This window comes from Marmota monax, unplaced genomic scaffold (assembly GCF_021218885.2).
Source record: "Marmota monax isolate L192 unplaced genomic scaffold, Marmota_monax_Labrador192_F-V1.1 WCK01_AAM20220418_F8-fsc00018, whole genome shotgun sequence".
NCBI classification, from domain to species: domain Eukaryota; kingdom Metazoa; phylum Chordata; class Mammalia; order Rodentia; family Sciuridae; genus Marmota; species Marmota monax.
In genome coordinates this window covers 22,812,233-22,831,043 of record NW_026692201.1, presented here as the reverse complement: position 1 = coordinate 22,831,043, position 18,811 = coordinate 22,812,233, and the positions used below count along the sequence as shown (strand labels likewise).

General features: G+C 37.5%; 1 protein-coding gene across 10 annotated transcripts in view; it reads right to left on the bottom strand.

Annotated features, from left to right (window-relative positions):
* Cast (calpastatin) overlaps positions 1-18,113 on the bottom strand; it is a 111,709-nt gene extending 93,596 nt beyond the window's left edge. For 2 of the 10 annotated variants that reach the window (XM_046428845.2, XM_046428895.2), the window contains exons 1-2: positions 17,872-18,111; positions 3,035-3,097 (exon numbers count right to left, since the gene is read on the bottom strand). In XM_046428845.2, coding sequence (XP_046284801.1) covers positions 3,035-3,097; positions 17,872-17,946 — 138 coding nt within the window. In that variant the 5' untranslated portion in view covers positions 17,947-18,111. Of the gene's footprint in view, positions 1-3,034; positions 3,098-17,199; positions 17,354-17,871 lie in introns of those variants that run through there. The other 8 variants (XM_046428871.2, XM_046428862.2, XM_046428843.2 and 5 more) reach the window with 6 other exon arrangements.
* Positions 18,114-18,811: the final 698 nt, after the last annotated feature.

Here is an 18,811-nt window from a genome sequence, read left to right as displayed (position 1 = left end):
AAGTTTACACAGATAGTAATTTAGAACTGAAAAATGAAGAAACCACAATCTCAAGAATTTTATTCTTTGTGGTTCATAATATGCTGAGGTTAAATGTTTTGTTTTTCTGCTATCAAGTCATTCAATCTTTGGAGCACAGGATGGGGATGGGAGGAAAGCAGAGGAGAAGACTATGATCCATTAGTCTCCCTTGTATACTCTTTATTCAGCAGAGTAGCAGATAAGAAACTGTTTGGAAAAAGGAATCAGTTTAGGAAACCTTTCTCTGGTAAATGAGATAAGAAAGTTAATGATAACTGATCACAGAAGGGTAGGTTAGATAACAAATTCAGATTGTACATGATCTTATAATCATGAACACATAGGCAAAACAATGTCTAATGTGATTTGCCTGAACTGTCTCCAGAGCCAAGATATCTCATCAGTGGCTTACTTGAACATAAGGTGATGCTAGACACTTGGGGAATGAATCATTTACACCCATGCTTGTCTACTCTGGCAAACAGACATGGGCAGAATTCGGTGAGAGAGCAGAGAGCTCTCTGAAACAATTCCAGTTTTCAGTACTGCCTTGTTTGAATTTTTTTTTCTCAAATAAACTCTATTGCATTTATTTTGTCTAAATCAATAATATAAGACAAGGGAGCAAAGGCAATGGCTCTGTTCTCTATGTCTGCTGGCCGAAAAAACCAACATACCCAGGCTCCAGCAAAGGTTACGGGTTGTAAATGTGAATTTTCCAGTGATGCTATAAAACAATGTCAGAATTGTTTGATTACTAAGAGACAGAAGATATCTCCGTTCTTCTTCCTGTTGAGGTAGAAGTTCAGCCTTCCAGTTTCAAAATCAAAGTACTGTGTCTACCTCTATGGACCCAAAACCTTGACTTCTTCCCTGGTGGCATTTGTCGTAGGATGTCTAAGAAGTGTTTCCCAACCCTTTTATAAAGACAAGATGAGAGGTTTATACTCCAGATATAATAAAAAGACAACTCTGTGCCAGCAGTTGTTGTCTAAACAAGCAATGCTGATGACATTTGTTATGGTTTAGATATGAGGCATCCCCCAAAGCGTCCGTGTTAATGCAGGATTATTCAGAAGTGAAATGACTGGATTGTGAGAATTGCAATCTAATAAATTCATCCAAATTTGAATGGACCGGGTGGAAATTGTAGGCAGGAGGGGCATGACTGGAGGACATAGGTTACCATGGGAATGCTCTGAAAGGGTTCATTGCCCCCAAAGCACCTTCTTCTCTCTGTGTCTGCTTCCTGGCCTCCATGAACAGAGCAGTACTTCTCTATCATGCCCTTCAGCAATGATGTGCTGCCTCACCTTGCACCAAGAGAATCGACTCCACTCACCATGGACTGAACCTCTGAAACCTAGAGCCTAAATAAACTTTTCCTCCTCTAAGTTGCTTTTGTCAGGTGTTTTGGTCACAGCACTGAAAACTAACACAACATTCAGGATTTACTATTTAAGCCTCCAAGTTATAACATAATTGGCCAGAAAGACCATATAAAACACTTGACTGTGTTGGAAAAGATTTTGCTGTGTGTGTGTGTGTGTGTATGTGTGTGTGTATGTGTAAATAGTTTAATATTGATTAATATTAATAGAAAGATATCCAAAAACATGTATCATAGTCTGTAGAGTAGAGGAATGATATTGTTTTCAAATAGGAAATGTTTGCTATTTGTCTAAATAATTGATTTGGTTAATCACTTATTTGGGAATATAGTTAAAGAGTACAGTTGATAAAGAGATTAAATGATGCCAGATAGAGTTTCAGACATTAAAAGAGAGAAATACATTATTTTTCATATGGAAATTTATTTCTTTAATAATTAAAAAATGAATCCTTAATATAAATTTATTTTTACTTTTTATTTTCTAAAAACTTACTCTGTATGGCAACAAAAAAGTTTAATACAAAATTGATTGATAAGAAATAATCTATGTACACGTGGAAAAATAAGATTACGTACCCCATTTGAATCAAATGTATGATACATCAAGATCATTGTAATGTTTTGAGCAACTAATAAAAAATTTAAAAATAAATAAATAAATAAATAAAAGTAAAAGAAATAATCTAAATTATATTTTCATGGATATTGGTAATGGAAACAATGGTAGAAAGTCGAGAAATAAACAGTGCAGAATATATAGTAGCTTCTAGTCAGGAGGTATTGAATATTCTGGAACTGCAGAGAATAAGCAGGGAGAAGACTAAAGTTTCCAAAACGCCAGCTTAATCTTGATAGTATGAAGATAAAATAAAGCACTCTATGCTTTCTAAATTTCCATATATCTTTTAGGATCAGCTTCTGACCTTTAGAAGGTGGAGATAACACAATTTCTACTGACTGAAGATGAATAGATCTCCTGATTCTTAATGTGTAAAAAAGCATCAAAATGAAGGCAAATCCAATATCCTTTCAAAAGACTGAACTTTCACACGACCCTTCCCCAGACAAGTAGGTCAAGGCTGAAGGTGCACAGAATAGTGCGTCATTCAGTGAATGGAGAGATTCACAGGTGCAAAGAAAACCCATCTCGGAGTGGGGAGATTTGGTTTTACTAGTATTACAAAGAACCAAGGCACATAAAAATAGTTCACTTTTCCTTTTGTCTACAAACCCGAATAGTTAATGTAGGCCATCATTGTCCTCCTTTTGTGGTGCACTCTCTTGAGAAAGGGTTTCCTTTCCTACTACAGCATTTGGCTGCCCTTCTATCCCTATCATGTTCACCAACCAAACAATTAAGATGTACCAGTCTTGTAGGGAATACACTTTTAAAAAACTGAATTTTATTTCTAAATTGAAAGTATTTCTAAAAGTTCCTTTCTGAGGAAATTTTTTAAAATTTATTTTTAGTGATTTTTTTACTTCTATTCATGAATCAAATCTTAGTTAAAACTAAAGTGACCAGTACAAACTCTTTACTACATTATTACTTAGTATTTCAAAAGAGAATTCACAGTTTACAAGCAAGAGAAAATGAAAATGAAGTACTGTGGAAATTACCTCATCTGATCCTTTCTTTCCTCCTGGTTTGGAAGGTGATCCACTGGTTTTTTCATTGACATGCTATAACAATATTAAAGAAAAAAAAAGATACGTTTAAGAGAGGAAAGTGATAGAAGATAATAGTGTCTTTAATTCAGAAATGCTAAATGAATAGACTTTAAATACAGTACCCTTTAATCTCCCTCCAGAGAATATTAGTAATACACAAACATAGGGAGGCTTTTGAAATAGAAGGGATGATAGGGACAGTCATGTGGGATCTAGAAAGTGAGTCTGTAATTAGCCAGATGCAGAGCTGATGGTGATGCCAACACAGCATCTCGTCTCCTACAAATGCCTCATGGATTTTTAAAGCCCAAATTGCTACTACAGGAGACGTCTAGTTCATCATGGAGATGAGATCTCTAAGGGCCATCTTGTGTCTGAAGCCATACTTAAGCCTCAGTTCATATGGACACAAGCGTCCACCACAGCCTTCCAATCACCCACCACTTCTATCAGATCATGTGAATTCCCTTGAGTTCCTCCATTTGAATATCCACCAAGGCAGAATGACAAAACCTGAAGGGGAAAGACCATACGTGCAACTTGGATTTGTTATGGCTTTAGAATTTCATTGTGTCTAGAAATGCATTTTTTTTTTTTAACTAGGACATTAGGGATGAATTTAAGTCTTTTTATGTGGAACTCAAAGCTTCATGAATCTCACATGTTCATTTGTTTTAGTGATAATATAAGCCACAGAGTTTATTAAACATTTTTGAGAAATGAAAAACATTTGCAAGGCATACAAAGAATTATTTCATTTCTTTTACACTGTGAGAAATGCAAGACAGTGATAAAAGGGTCCCAAATACGGGAAATAAAAGCTCACCATTGGATTCAATCATGATCACCTTCAGTTAAACCAAAATATAAAATAATAATATATTCCCTAGAGCAGAATCACACAGGGTTATGGAGAAGGAACTTATTTAAATTAAGTGTGACAAGAATAGTAATAATAATAATGTATATAATTCTACATTATTTACCATGCATTTTCATATACATATTTGATACAAAAGGGGTCATATTGTTTTAGGAATGAGAAAAGTAAGAAAAACAGCAATTTGGTATTTTTCAGAAGGACGCATTTCTAGCAAATGGAAAAAGGTCACAAAACAAGGATTTTTTTAAAGTTAAAATCTGTTGTTTGCACACTACTATGCTAAATGGGACTGGATTATAATATTTTTAATCATATCAACAGATATGCTAGTTTAAAAAAATGCCCAAGGACACCAGAACACACGGCTAAAATTCTTCCTTAATAGTTCTTTGTATGAATAACTAGAAATGAATCATTTTGATGGGTGAAAATCTTCCACAAAAGAAATCCTCATGGATCAGTGAATGAAATCCACTCAAAAGCAGCTTGGGCTGCCATAGCTTGGTGAATGGAATTCCTTACATAACTAGTTTTATCTACACATCCTAGTCAAGGGTTTCTTCATCCGTAGTTAAGGACACTCAGTACTCAGTTAAAAGCCCATGTATAAGCCAAGCATGATGGTACCTGCCTGCTGTTCCAGCTATTGGAGAGAGTGAGATGGGAGGATCATTAGAGCCCATGAGTTCAAGGACAGCCTGTGCAACATAGTGAGAACCCATCTCAAATGATAATAGTAATAACAGTATTAACAAAACTAAAAGCCCACATAGATACCTGAGGTAGATGGTAAGTGGCAAGTATTAGAAGAATTAGTAAGAAAGACTTGTAAAGGCCAGGCTGGGGGTTGAGGGTGGGCATTACTTATGTGGGTTAAATCAGGAAGCCATTAGCATAAGGCTCGGCAGCCAGGTTCCCTACATAAGGTAATAGAAACTGAGCTAGGAAGCATTTCTTATAATCAACTTAAAAAAAAAAAAAAACAAATCTCAGCCAATTACATTCAGTCAATCAAATGTTAAAACAAAAAACAACAACAACAACAACCAAAAAACCAACCTAAGTGTACATATACACCACATTTTTTATTGGTTTTATTTTTTAAATACATGACAGCAGAATGCATCACAATTCTTATTACACATATAGAAAAATTTTTCATACCTCTGTCTTCATACAAGTACTTTGGATAATGATGTCTATCACATTCCACCATTCTTGCTAATCCTCTGCTTTGTAACAAGTAATTTCTTTATTTCTCTCTTTGGCCTATATAAGCTGACTCCTCATGCTGCTGGAACAAAGCTATCTGAAACTTTTCCTGGTTTGAGAAATACCCAATTCCTGAATTGCTTCATTGCTCAAATAAACTCTGTTAAGTTTATGTTGTCTGAAGTTTTTCTTTTACCATCTTTACAAGAATTACTCTTTTTTTTTTTTTTTGACTGATAAGGACAAATCTACCAAGAGATTTATCAAATCTGTCTCCTTCCAAAGCTAGTAATTTTAGAACCGGATATCACATTCGTTCATTATCTGTATTTCCATATCTCTTTCAGATTAGATAAAGTAACAACAATATCCACTGTTTTACTGACTGTTTACCAATTCAAGTGCCTTATCTACTTGTCAGGAGTTGTTACTATTTCATTCTACAAATGAGAAAACATAAAAAGCCAACTCGCTTTTATCCAGTGCAAGATCCTATGTTCTCTACACAGTCCTCCTCAGATTCCTGCTTTGTGGCAATGTATATCATGATTTACTGCCCTCCAGTGAGTGTACATACAGCATTTTCTCTTTTAAATTTAAAATTACTAGTAAATTAAAGTTACTGGTAAAGATTGTTTCTTTCAAACAGACAAGTTTGGCACAGTATATCAAATCTATGTGTTATACAATAAAGTCTACTTGCTTGTTTTCTGATTAAATAAACACAGCAAGTTGGGAAACAAAAAATAAAAATAAAATATAAGCATATAGATGATTTATTAAAAGGTTAAAAAATGTTTCCCATATGGTGCTTCAATGTAATTCCATTATAGTCCTCTTGATTAACCAACATCATTCATTACTCTTCTCCAATGAAGTGCTCAAAATCCTTCAAATTTTATAGGTTTTAAGTAATGGTTTGGGAGGGTTGTATGTAATGAATGTTTTTATAAAATCCTGAGTTATAATGAAAACTTAAAAATGTATTGTAAGCATGGCACTTTATGATTTCAAAGGTTTATTTCCTTTTAATAAATGTAACTTCTGTTTTAATTTTTATTTGTTGTTTTTATATATACATGACAGTAGGGGGTGTTTTGACATATTATACATACACCGGGTACAACCCATTACAATTTTTATCCCATTCTTGTGGCTGAACACCATGTGGAGTTACACTGGTTGTGTATTCATATATGAGCATAGGAAAGTTATGTCTGATTCATTCTACTGTATTTCCCCAGTCCCATCCTTCCTCCCTTCCCTTCATCCCCCTTTGTCTAATCCAATGATCTTCTATACTTCTCCTCCTTACCCTACCTTGTTATGGGTTCGCATCCACATATCACAGAGAACATTCAGCCTTTGAGTTTTTGGAACTGGTTATTTCACTCAGTATGATAGTCTCCAGTTCCATCCATTTATTGGCAAATGGTATAATTTCATTCTTCTTTACAGCTAAGTAATATTCCATTGTGTATATATACATCACATTTTTATTGGTTTTATTTTTTAAAAACATTACAGCAGAATGCATCACAATTATTATTACACATATAGAACAATTTTTCATACCTCTGTTTGTATATAAATTCCCAGACATCAATTAATGTCTTCATACAAATACTTTGGATAATGATGTCTATCACATTCCACTATCCTTGCTAATCCCCTTCCCCCTCCCTTTCCCTCCCACCCCTCTTCCCTATCTAGAATTCATCTATTCCTCCCATGCTCTCCCTCCCTACCCCACTATGAGTCAGCCTTCTTATATCAGAAAACCATTAAGCATTTGTTTTTTGGGGATTGGCTAACTTCACTTAGCATTATCTTCTCCAATGCCATCCATTTACCTGCAAATGCCATGATTTTATTCTCTTTTATTGCTGAGTAATATTCCATTGTGTATATATGCCACATTTTTTTTATCCATTCATCCACTGAAGGGCATCTAGGTTGACTCCATAGTTTAGCTATTGTGAATTGTGCTGCTATAAACATTGATGTGGCTGTGTCCCTGTAGTAGGCTGTTTTTAAGTCCTTTGGGTATAGTCCAAGGAGAGGGATAGTTGGATCAAATGGTGGCTCCATTCCCAGATTTCCAAGGAATCTCCATACTATTTTCCATATTGGCTGTACCAATTTGCAGTTCCACCAGCAATGAATGAGTGTGCCTTTTTCCCCACATACTCACCAAAACTTACTGTTGTTTGTATGCATAATAGCTGCCATTCTGACTGGAGTGAGATGGTATCTTAGAGTATTTTTCATTTGCATTTCTGTAATTGCTAGAGATGATGAACATTTTTTCATACATTTGTTTACTGATTGAATATCCTCTTAAGAAGTATCTGTTCATGTCCTTGGCCCATTTATTGATTGGGTTATTCATTTTGTGTGTGTGTTTGGCTTATTTGAGTTCTTTATATTCCCTAGAGGTTAGTGCTCTATCTGATATGTGAGGGGTAAAGATTTGCTCCCAAGATGTAGGCTCTCTATTCACCTCATAGATTGTTTCTTTTGCTGAGAAGAAACTTTTTAGTTTGAGTTAATCCCATTTATTGATTCTTGGTTTTAATTCTTGCACTATAGGAGTCCTATTCCATTCATCTGCTAAAGGACACTTATGTTGGTTCCATAGCTTGGCTATTGTGAATTCAGCTACTATAAACATTGATGTAGCTGCATTTCTGTAGTATGATGATTTTAAGTCCTTTAAGTATATTCCAAGGAATGGAATAACTAGGTTAAATAGTGGTCTCATTCCAAGTTTTCTGAGGAATCTCCATACTGCTTTCCAGAGTGGTTGCACCAATTTGCAGTCCCACCAGCAACGTATGAGTGAACATTTTTACCCCACATCCTCACCAACATTTATTGTTACTTGTATTTTTCATAATTGCCATTCTGACTGCAGTGAAATGGAATCTCAGCGTAGTTTTAACTTGCATTTCTAATTGCTAGAGATGATGAATATTTTGTTATATGTTTTTTGACCATTTGTATTTCTTCCTCTGTGAAGTGCCCGTCAGTTTCTTTGCCCGTTTTTTTGTTGGGTTATTCGTTTCTTTGCTTTGGTGTTACTTTTTTTTTTTTTTTTTTAGTTCTTTGACTAATGCTCTAAGGTGAAAGTGGTAAAGATTTTCTCCCATTCTGCAGGTTCTCTGTTCATGTTATTGATTGTTTCCTTTCCTGTAAAGAAGCTTTTTAGTGTAATGCCATCCCATCTATTGAATCTTGATTTTGCTTCTTGTACTTTAGGAGTCTTATTAAAGAAGTCTGTTCCTGAGCTGACATGAGGGAGAGTTGGGCCTACTTTTTCATCTAGTGAGCACAGGGTCTCTGGTCTAATGCTTAGGTCCTTGAACCATTTTGAGCTAAGTGTTCAGGATGAGATATTGAGGTTCAATTTCAATCTACTACATATGGATTTCCAGTTTTCCCAGCACCATTTGTTGAACTTTTTTAAATACATGAAACTATAATGATAAATGAAAATCATTTATAGATCAAGTAGCAACTCTTTTTTCAAATGTCATGGATTACTTTTTCCGAGTTTTGTTTTGTTTTGTTTTGAACCCAGCTTTTTATTTAAAAAAATTTCAAGCATACAGAACAGTAGAAATAATAATATAATGAATACCCATATTCCCACCAGCTATATTCAACTATTAATATTGTTGCTATATTTCACGATTTTATACACACACACACACACACACACAGAGTCTAAACATCTGTATTTAAAAGTAAATTGAATTTAAAAGTAAATTGCAGATAACCTGATACTTGAATGCTAAATGTTTCAAAGGTTAAGGATTTTCTTAAATTGAGCACATTTCCCCACACAAACCTAATATTATTATTACACTATGACAACTAACAAGAATTCCTTATTAACATTCAATTTCTAGTAAATATCAACTTTATATAATATCCATTGCCCTGACCATTTCTTGGGGCTTATTCCATATTCAGCAGTTTGTTAATGATACGAAATGAATTAAGTCTTTTCATCGAGAAATTCAAAGTGCCCAGGTTTTGTTTTGTTTTGTTTTGTTTTTTAATTCATGGAATAACAGGTCGTTATTCACAAAATTTAGGTGGTGGAATGAAACGCTTAAGAAAGAGGTATGTAAATTGATCCAGTCCAGGAACCTGCGGTAAATCTTCCTAAGAAAGAAGACAGAAAACTGCTTACATGACACTACCCACATGTAGCTGGTAGGTGGGGAGAAGTAAAAGAAACATGCAGCAGGAAAGCGGTATAGACTGGAAAAGAGACTGAACCATGAAGCTAATGAATGTCATGAGAGAAAAGAAACTACCAACAGTGTGGGGCATTTTTCTGTTTGATCTCCTTGGCTCTCCACAGCAACTCTGTGCACTATACTGTATTACCTCATTCTATGGATAAATAAACTAAGGACTGAAAGGTGATGTCCTGCTTGGTTGACCCATTCAGGATTATAGTTTACTATAATCACTATAATCCTGAGATTATATTACTCTATATCTAGCTAAAAGCTAGCTCAAGAAAGTCTTAGAGCAATCTTGTACTCTAAAATGAAAACAAAATAAACAAGAACAATAAACAGCAAAATAAGAAAAACTTCCTATTCTAAAACTGATTTGTTGTATAAGATTAATCAAACACACAATACTTATTAATTCTGTCCTACAATGTATTAGCAGCTGGAGAAAAGACCAAAGCCAGGGTATTTGTACAGGGTGCTAGTCCTAAAGCAGTGAAGAACTTCACTGGGAGGATATGAGCTCAGAAGACAGGAAGCCATATGGTGTTGAGATGAAGAACTGGGCGGTATGTATTATAGGAGTTCAGAGGTAGGGGGCAAAGATCATTGAGAAGAAATAGTTCTTCTTGTTTTTTTTTTTTTGTTTTTTTTTTTTTTTTTAACCACTGACATCAGCAAGAAGAGCTGTCCTCTGGCCTCATTCTAGGAGATGACATTTATATGCTTAAAATTTTCTGCCACAGCAAACCCATAAAACTGTGGAGAAATCAATAAGAACTAGGAGTAACAAGGCTTGAAGCCTCACCTCTCACCCAGTTAGGGACATCTGCTAGTGTTGGGCTTCAGTTTTGGAGAATTTGGGCATCATACCTATTATTATCCAGATACACACATAGCATGTCACACAAAACAGGATAAAATCAAACTAATTTCTAAACCTGTAAGAGAAGAAAGAAGACAGAAAGACCTCTTGTAATTCTAAGTCAGGATGTGAAAAGAGTGAAATGCTACTGTTCTTCTGAAATTGGGGAAAAAAGTACAAATTTTCTTTTGAAGGATACAGAAACATTCTAAAATAAAATTGTGGTGATGATTGCACTGCCCAGTAAATACACTACACACACACACACACACACACTCACACACACACATAGTATCATACACTTGGATGGGTGCAGGGAATGGGCTGTGAGTTACATTTGAATAAAGTTGTTTTTAAAATCATCCTTCTTCAACTTGGAGATAAGGCCATTAAGATCAATATTTGCATGTTCAGGGACAGCTGTGGCAAACTCATGAAGCAATAAAAATGTTATCTTAGTAACTTCTAGAGTCTTCCTAGTGCACATAGATCAGCTCTCACTCTGCTGCCATATATACTGAGAAAGGCTTGATTCCAAGGACCTCATGGGGACAGAAAGCCTTCCAGTCAAGTTAGTGTTGAGTCCCATCCTCTAGTCACAAGCAGAGTCAAGCCACAGAGTAGGGGTTGAGCTTTAATTTGACCTAGGAGAGGCCTGGAAATGGACATATTTTTCTACAATTCCCCAGCTGACTGTAATAGGCAGCCAGGATTAGGAACTACTGGTTTTGAGGAGAGATTTGTGGAAGTAGAATGTTCTACTCCTCAAACCACCCAACTAAGTCAGTCCCCATGGGGAGTTTTGCAGGGTCAGGCAGGTGATTGCAGCTCTGGGCTTCTCTTGGGTAAATCATGATTGCTCAGTGAAGGAACACCATACTCTATGTTCACATCAGGATTTCCTGTCTAGTTCTGAGCTCTTTTAATAAAGCATCATATCTTCACATCTGTACAACAGTCTCTATTTTCTATGTAAAACAAACAAATTAGTACTTTATTGTATACATTCTTGTTCACTAACTACTTCCTACATGTATATCTTGCTTCCTCAACCATAAAGTAAATTATGCTCTTTTTTTCCCCAAGACACATGGTTTGACCATTACAAATAATTCTTGATTGAATAACTGTGTTTTCATAAACCTGTAAACAGTACTGAGAAGTACTCTGGCTCTATTTAGATTAGTAAAGGAGATGAAAAAGAAGGCTGAAAAATGACTTGGAAATTAAAGAGAAAATGTGCAAATTGTATTTCATGCAAAAATCTATTCTTATATGGATTCTACTTGTTAAGGCCAGATTATATGACAAACAAGCAAGGCCAAGACACATAGCTGCCTGTGCTGCAGATCAGTCTCCCTGGGAGCAGATCCTGGGCCTACCTGCTTAAGGTGGCTTTCTCCCCTATGCAGTCCCACCCCAACTCTGCTGGTGTCTCAGGGTATTTTTGCTGGTTGCTTTTCTCTTAATGGATGGGCTCAAGCTGGGTTTGGCCTAAGAGAGCACTGGTAGGTAGTGGGTCAATGAGAAATGGGAGATGGTGGTTGTGTGTTGGGGATGATATTTCCACCTCTATTGCCTCTAAGGGCCTCTCCAGCACATGGCTTCTCTTCAGGCCAAGCCAGTTGTGGTTCCACTATAAGAAGGGTGACCTAAACCTCCCTCAGTCCCTCCAGCCTTGGGTTAGCAGCAGTGTCCTGTCATTTCTAAGCTCTGGGTTGCCTTACCCATTCCTGAGAGTTTTCTAGTCTCTTCTATTATCAGGGCAATCAACTCGCCACAGTCTTTTTTGTCTTTTAGTTGACTGTGATATGCTCAAATAGGACAGAAAGAACACGGATTTGGAAGGGTATGTGAGCTTGGGCAAATAATTTAACCTTTCAGTTTCTCCTGACAAAATGGAACTAATGGTGCCTATCTCAGGGGCTGGTGTATTTATGAAAGGATCCAATGTTAAAGGAGACTGACCCAATGTATAGTTCATTTTAAAATACTATAAACATTCTTCCATTCCCTTCTTTTTCCTCAGCATCAGTCTGATTGTGGTGAATATGAGACAGTAAAATAAAGAGGAGAAGTAAAGAAAGGTTTAAAGGTTTCATTTTCTTAGGCTATAAGTATTATAGCAGAAGGATTTAGTTTTTGACTTACCCTAAAGTACAAAGAAAACAGGTTAACCTGCTAAGATTTTGTTGAGTATTTTGTTTATCTCATGACTGTTTATTATATTATTCTTACATCTTCATGTTACCCCAGAGAAAGTGAACTGCATGGGAGATCTACAACAAGTTGGTTATAGGTATGAAACTTAAATTTGTAATTCCCATTATTTTAAATATTTTGCAATGGTGTGTGTGGACAGAAAAATCAAATTGGTACAATATTGATGATTATTGGTCTCAGTTGATTTATATATGGGCAGCTCATTATATTCTTCTTATTCTGTATATATGTAAAATTTTTCCTAAGAAAAAGTCTTAAAAATTTTAGGATCCATTTACCTTAACGGTATTTGTCCCCAAAACAAATCCTAGCTGTTTTAATATTGAAAATTCCAAACTCATGAAAAGGGCTAATGTGAAATATAGGGCTTGTTTTTCAAATAAATCAGTTTCATTTGAGGGACCACTGTGAGCTCAGTGTTGTGGGAATGTAATGTTAAAGAAATGTAAGAAAATTAAAGGTCAAGTTTTTAATATATGATACCTTTATATTCATCTAAAAATGTTACTAAATTATAACATTAAAGAAATAACTTTCTTTTTAATACCTATATAAAGAAGATACGTATTCAGGATTAACTGCATGGCTATAAATGAAATCTCTATTTGAAACCCAAGCATGCTTTCTCCTAACATTTTAGTATTGTGTTTATTTCATGACAGTGTATTATATTAGTCTCACACCTCCATATTACATATGGAGATTCTGATGGACATTAAAATTCTGGTGAACATGCAAAGATGGCACTGTAAAAGCACATATTCTTTTGTTCAGTTTTTACAGGTAGCATTGATTACTTAACTGCCAGTTTAGCTTTTAGGATCTATCTGCTGGATATCTATTGTACTCTGCACAGAACCTGACACATAGTATAGACAACAAACAACCAACCATGAACATCTATGACCTTCAGCTTTTCACTCTTGGGTTCACGAGTTTTCTATAGTAAAACTGAATTACACACATTTTTAGGAAACTCTAGCCTTAGACCATTTTTCCTTCTATGTTAATTGACTCTTCCATCTGAGGATGTGACTTCTGTAAGTAGTGTTCACTGAATGGAACTGTTTTTTCAATTTTCTTAAATAAAAGATATCTGTTATCTTTTTATTTTTTTTCTTTATGGCAAAGCTTTCTATGCAAGTTTTCATAAAAAAGAAAATGAGGCAACTTGAGGAACAGAACTTTTATATTACATTAATAATATTTCCATCTTAAAGATGTCCCAAGAGAGAAATAAAGATGGTCTGCTTAAAGATGAGGAGATAGGCTACCCAGAATTAATTACCCACCTATCTACTTTGGAATCTCAAATGACCACCCACTGTTTCCACCCCCAGAGAGCTACATCACTCTTTAAGAAGCTCTTGCATAATATAATTAACTTTCTAGGAAGTATCAACATTGATTAAAGAACAATATTATCAGATGGTTTAAAAGACTGGTGTGCAATGGAAAGCAACTATTTGGAGATTGCCAGCCAAAAAAGGAAAGTTTTATTTTATCTCTGCATTCCCACTGCCCTAAAGTCTGTGGTATTTTTGCAGACTCTATCTTCTGCCTTCCTTACTTCTAAACTGAATTGCATCCAAATGGTCTGTCATGCCATGGAAGGCCTATGACAAACTTCTTAAACTGACTGCAATAATAAATAACTAGGTTCCTTCACCATGCTGTCACTGAGTCCATGGGTCTAATTAGGCTAAGAAACACCTTTAATTAGCATAGGCTAATAGAATCAACTTATGACTCAGGAATCTGATTAGTACTGGTGTAAGTACTAATGTAAGTCACATTTACTCTTCTTCATGCTTGATCATTACAGTGCTCATCAGATGTTCTTCAAATGTAGTTTTTAAAAATGTTGTGGGTTTATTTTTACTATAATCACAAAATTCTTTCAAAGATAAGATCAATAGAGGGTATTCTATGTGGAAATATAACAGACTAGCTGTACAGGCAGAATGTTATTAAAGAAACCCATCTTAGGTACATCTTTTAATTGTTTTTTTTTTCCCTAAATTTTGTGTGAAAGTTAGTTCATTTGCAATCTTTTCAAGTATTTAAAGGATCCCAATAAAGATATTTTAATGTCTTTAGACAGAATTTACCAAAAGTATTCTGAGTTGTACACACACACACACACACACATACACACAGACAGTCATCTCTTGGTATCTGTGGGGTATAGGTTCCACCAGGACTCCCTCAGACACCAAAATCTGCAGATGCTTAAGTCCCTCACATAAAATTGCAGAATATTTTAAAATTACCTATAAAATCCTCTCATATACTTTTGATTATCTCTAGATTTCTTATGCTATTAATCTAATATAAAGGCTATATAAGTAGTTTTACTACTCTATTTTTTAGGGAATAATGATAAGAAAAATGTATACATTAAGTTCAAATTTTTTCAAATATTTTTGATCTGTGGTTGTTCGAATATGTGGATATGGAGAGTTGCCTATATACCTTTATCTGTCTATCCAAATGTCTATAAAATCTCTTTATACATGTATTATGCACATGTGTTTCATGTATAAAATGCATATATATTACATACAATAGATTGTACAATGTATACATATGTTATAAATTGGCTTCATGAACCTTTGGGGGATTTATGAGTGGGCCTTTGGAAAAATCTCTGAATTCCTTCAAGCAATATAGATAACTGTATTTTTGTATCTGTGTATTTTGTTGTGAGAAAATAATACATAACCTCACTGATTCTCAAAATGGCCTGTTATCACTCATTCAATGCCATTAAAAAAAATCAAACACCCATGGCATAGAGCTTTATTATACAATATTATAGCCACTAGCCATTTGAAATGTGGCAGATGTGCACTGAGATGTGCTGTACGTGTAACATACACACTGGATTTTGAAGAATTAATGTGAAAAAGAGAATTTAAACTATCTCAATGGTTTGCACATTGACTGCAAGTTAAAATAACATCTGGAGTACAGTGGATTAACTAAATATTAAATATATTAACTAAACATAAAATATATTATTACCACTGATTTCACCTCTGCTTCTTTTTGCTTTTGTTAACTTGGCTACTAGAAAATTTAAAATTTCATGTGTAGTTCATACTATATTTGTATTGATTAGAACTGACTTAGGAAAAGTTAAACCTCAGTCACAGGTGTGTTGCTGATTCTAGGAGTTTTCTACCAGAAAACAGTATTTTATAATAGCTCCTAAACTGGATTCTAAGAGAAGTCTTAGCAAAACTGTCAGACTGTGTCTAAACATAAAAGTGTTAAAGGAATAGGTTTAAACCATTTTCATCCAAGCAGCCCAGCATAATTTATTTCAGAGAATCATGAGTTTGGAAGAAGTTTGATGCCAACTCAGAACACCTACCATCCATATTTGCAGATAATTTACCTGGTACATTTCGATGAAAATCTTAGGACAATAAATATTGACTCAATACAAACTTGCCCCTAATACATCAATAAAATGCTTCCTTTGAAATGCACATGAAATATAATAGAAAATATTCATGAAGAAATACCTCAAGAGAAATTTGAGTTCTCTGTCAGTAAAAGTTTAAGTATATGACATCTTGATTTATTAATCTGGTTAGGCATCAACCCTTATGTAGTGCATATCATTCCTCTCCTCCAGATGCGGAAACAGGATAAAAAAGTTAAATCATTACCATGCAAGAACAACTCTGTGTTGTTCTCCACTGTGTATTTGGAGGCTAATACCTTGCCTGTCACAGAAGAGAAGCTCATAAAATGCTCATTGCCTGAAAAGTAACATCCTTTGAGTTCCAATAGGAGCTTTTTGGCTTCAAAGAATGCATGGTAAACTACATCTTTGCTTCTCCCAATACACATGCTGAGAGGGAAGTATCCTAATATGTTGGAATTCTCACCATAAATTAGTGGAACATAAATATTTTGTGGCTCTCCCTGTCAACAAAACGTGTGTGCGCGCGCACGCGCACGCGTGTGGATTTGGAAAGCAATTTAAGGTTAAAATTTGCTTCCAGGTTTCAAAACATTACAAGTGCCAGCTTGACTGGCTATCACACTTAATCTGTAAGGTAGACACATTCAATGCACTACACAAATGGAACATATTTGTCACTCACCAAGGTAAGTAAGTACAGAGCAGCAATCCCTGGATCTCTCCTCCCCTCCTCTCATCAATCTTGATATCACTTGCTTCTATGTCTCGGTGTTTTGGGTGTTCTTCTGTCCTCCCGCCCCCCACCCCGCCTCTCTATGCGATTGAGATTGCACTGTCAACACAACTTTTCTTTACAAATATTGTGTCTTACTTAAGGATCGAAAACAACCCTAGGTTCTCTAGCGATCTGCCTCAGAGTTCATCCAGGAATGCGCCTCCAGGGGCGGGATTCCTCCAGCAGTAACTCCTGTTCCCTTCAACTTGTGAGCTCTAAACTGAGCTTGGGGCATCTGCTCGCACCGACTCTCTCACGGCTGCGCTCCTGCTCGCATACCACAGGAGGGTGAGCCTCCAGCCTCTCCCCGAACCTAACCCAAAGGTCTGAGACCAGGTTGCACTCGATCCGCACCCCTTCCCACCCAAACTTCGGATAATATTTCGTTGGCAAGCTCACAAGAGCTAAGTAAAGTAAGCACTCTCCCTTCCCTGTCCAGCCCAGGCACGGCCGCTTCTATTTACCGTCTTGTACCACCAGCTTGCGAATGCCATGGCGACAACCTATTCTTTCCGAGCGGCACCACGGATTACCCAGCGAGCGCTCGGGGTGCGGTGCTGGGGGCTTCCGGATCACACTCAGCCTGGCTGGAACCTGGCTGGCACCTGACTGGCACTGAGCTCGGCGGGCCTAGCAGCTGCCAGGTGGGAGTATCCCCGAGGGAGGGGTGTTGGGTACCGCCCCCACCAGTCTAGCCCCACCCCCTACTTGGCTTCGGGCTAGTTAGGGAAGAGGTGTTATTTCTTCAGGAGCCACGCCCTGCGACCGGGACTTCACGGGGAAGACAGGGTCCTGCCTTCAGATGAAACCACCACACTCCCTTTGGAGGGTCCTGAGTGAATTTTATTGTCCCTTCACTCCGTTATCATTTCACCAGTGTCTCATAAGCCAACTTTTTTCTGCGCGCCCCTCTACCGGGCCGGCGCCACGCCCAACTGACCCTGGCCAGGAATGTCCAGCCACCGTTCTCCACCAGTCCCGGGGAAGGCACTGGAACCCCGAGCCCTTTCCCTGCAGTAGAAGGGGCGTATAAGGAGCAGATCGGGCAGGCCTGGCAACGCCCAAGGCGAACCAGGATTCCCGGACCAGGTCCCTGCGTCGCCCAGCCCTAATGCTGGAACAGGAGCGCCACTCACCTCCTGGGTGTGGCGGGCTGCCGCGGCGCGCCGAGGCCTCGGAGAGGCAGCGGGCTTCTGGCGCGGCTGGGACATGGCGAGGCCGCTGCAGGCGCAGCCTCCGGGAAGGCTCAGCAGGGACTGAAGGGAGGCTCGGGGCGGGCAGCGAACTCTGGTAAGGAGGGGGAGGAGGGAGCGGAGGGGCCGGCGAGTGTGCCCGTGAGGCAGCTTTTCCGACCCAGCCCCAAGCCCGCGCCCGGGCTCCCCCTCGCCCTGCTGGGCCCTCCCCTTCCTGCTCGCTAAAGGCGCGCCCCAGTTGTAGTTGTCCCGGGCTCCTGGCCTGACATTTAATACCCTCCACCCAGAATCGTCACTTAGTGATCCTCCCTGTGTTCTTAGATTGCTTGGTTCCCCGTGGGTCAGAAAGAGGGGGAGCCGGAGGTTGCAGTGTTCCTCCTTTGACTTGCCCAGACGTCTCGTGCAGTTGTGCAACAGGAGAACCGGACCCGGGCGTAGCCAGTCTGCTCCTCGACCCTCCTCCCTAACAATCTTGAAAGTTTGGCACTTTTTCTGCAATCTGTCCCGGTTATCTGTGTTTACGAATCTGGCCCAAGTCTGGACTGTCTAGATAAGGAAGCAGATCACAAAAATAAATTGTTCTGCATGCGTAGATGTGTGCACACATCTGTGTATGTGTTAGGTCCTTTCACTTTGTATTGGCAGTTTTCGAAGTTTAATAATGTTGTATGGACAGGCTGTAGGTTGTAATCCAGATCCAAGAACCGTCCCAGATTTAAACCCTTACATCCTGTCTGGAATCTAGTGTGGTTTGGGTGCGCTTTTTTTTTTTTTTTTTTTTTTTCATCTGAGGCTGGATTGCTTTTGTCTTGGACTCATCTTAAACAGCACTTCCTGGTTTGGGGTTGGGGCTGAGAGTTTTTAACACGCCCAAATGCTCCTC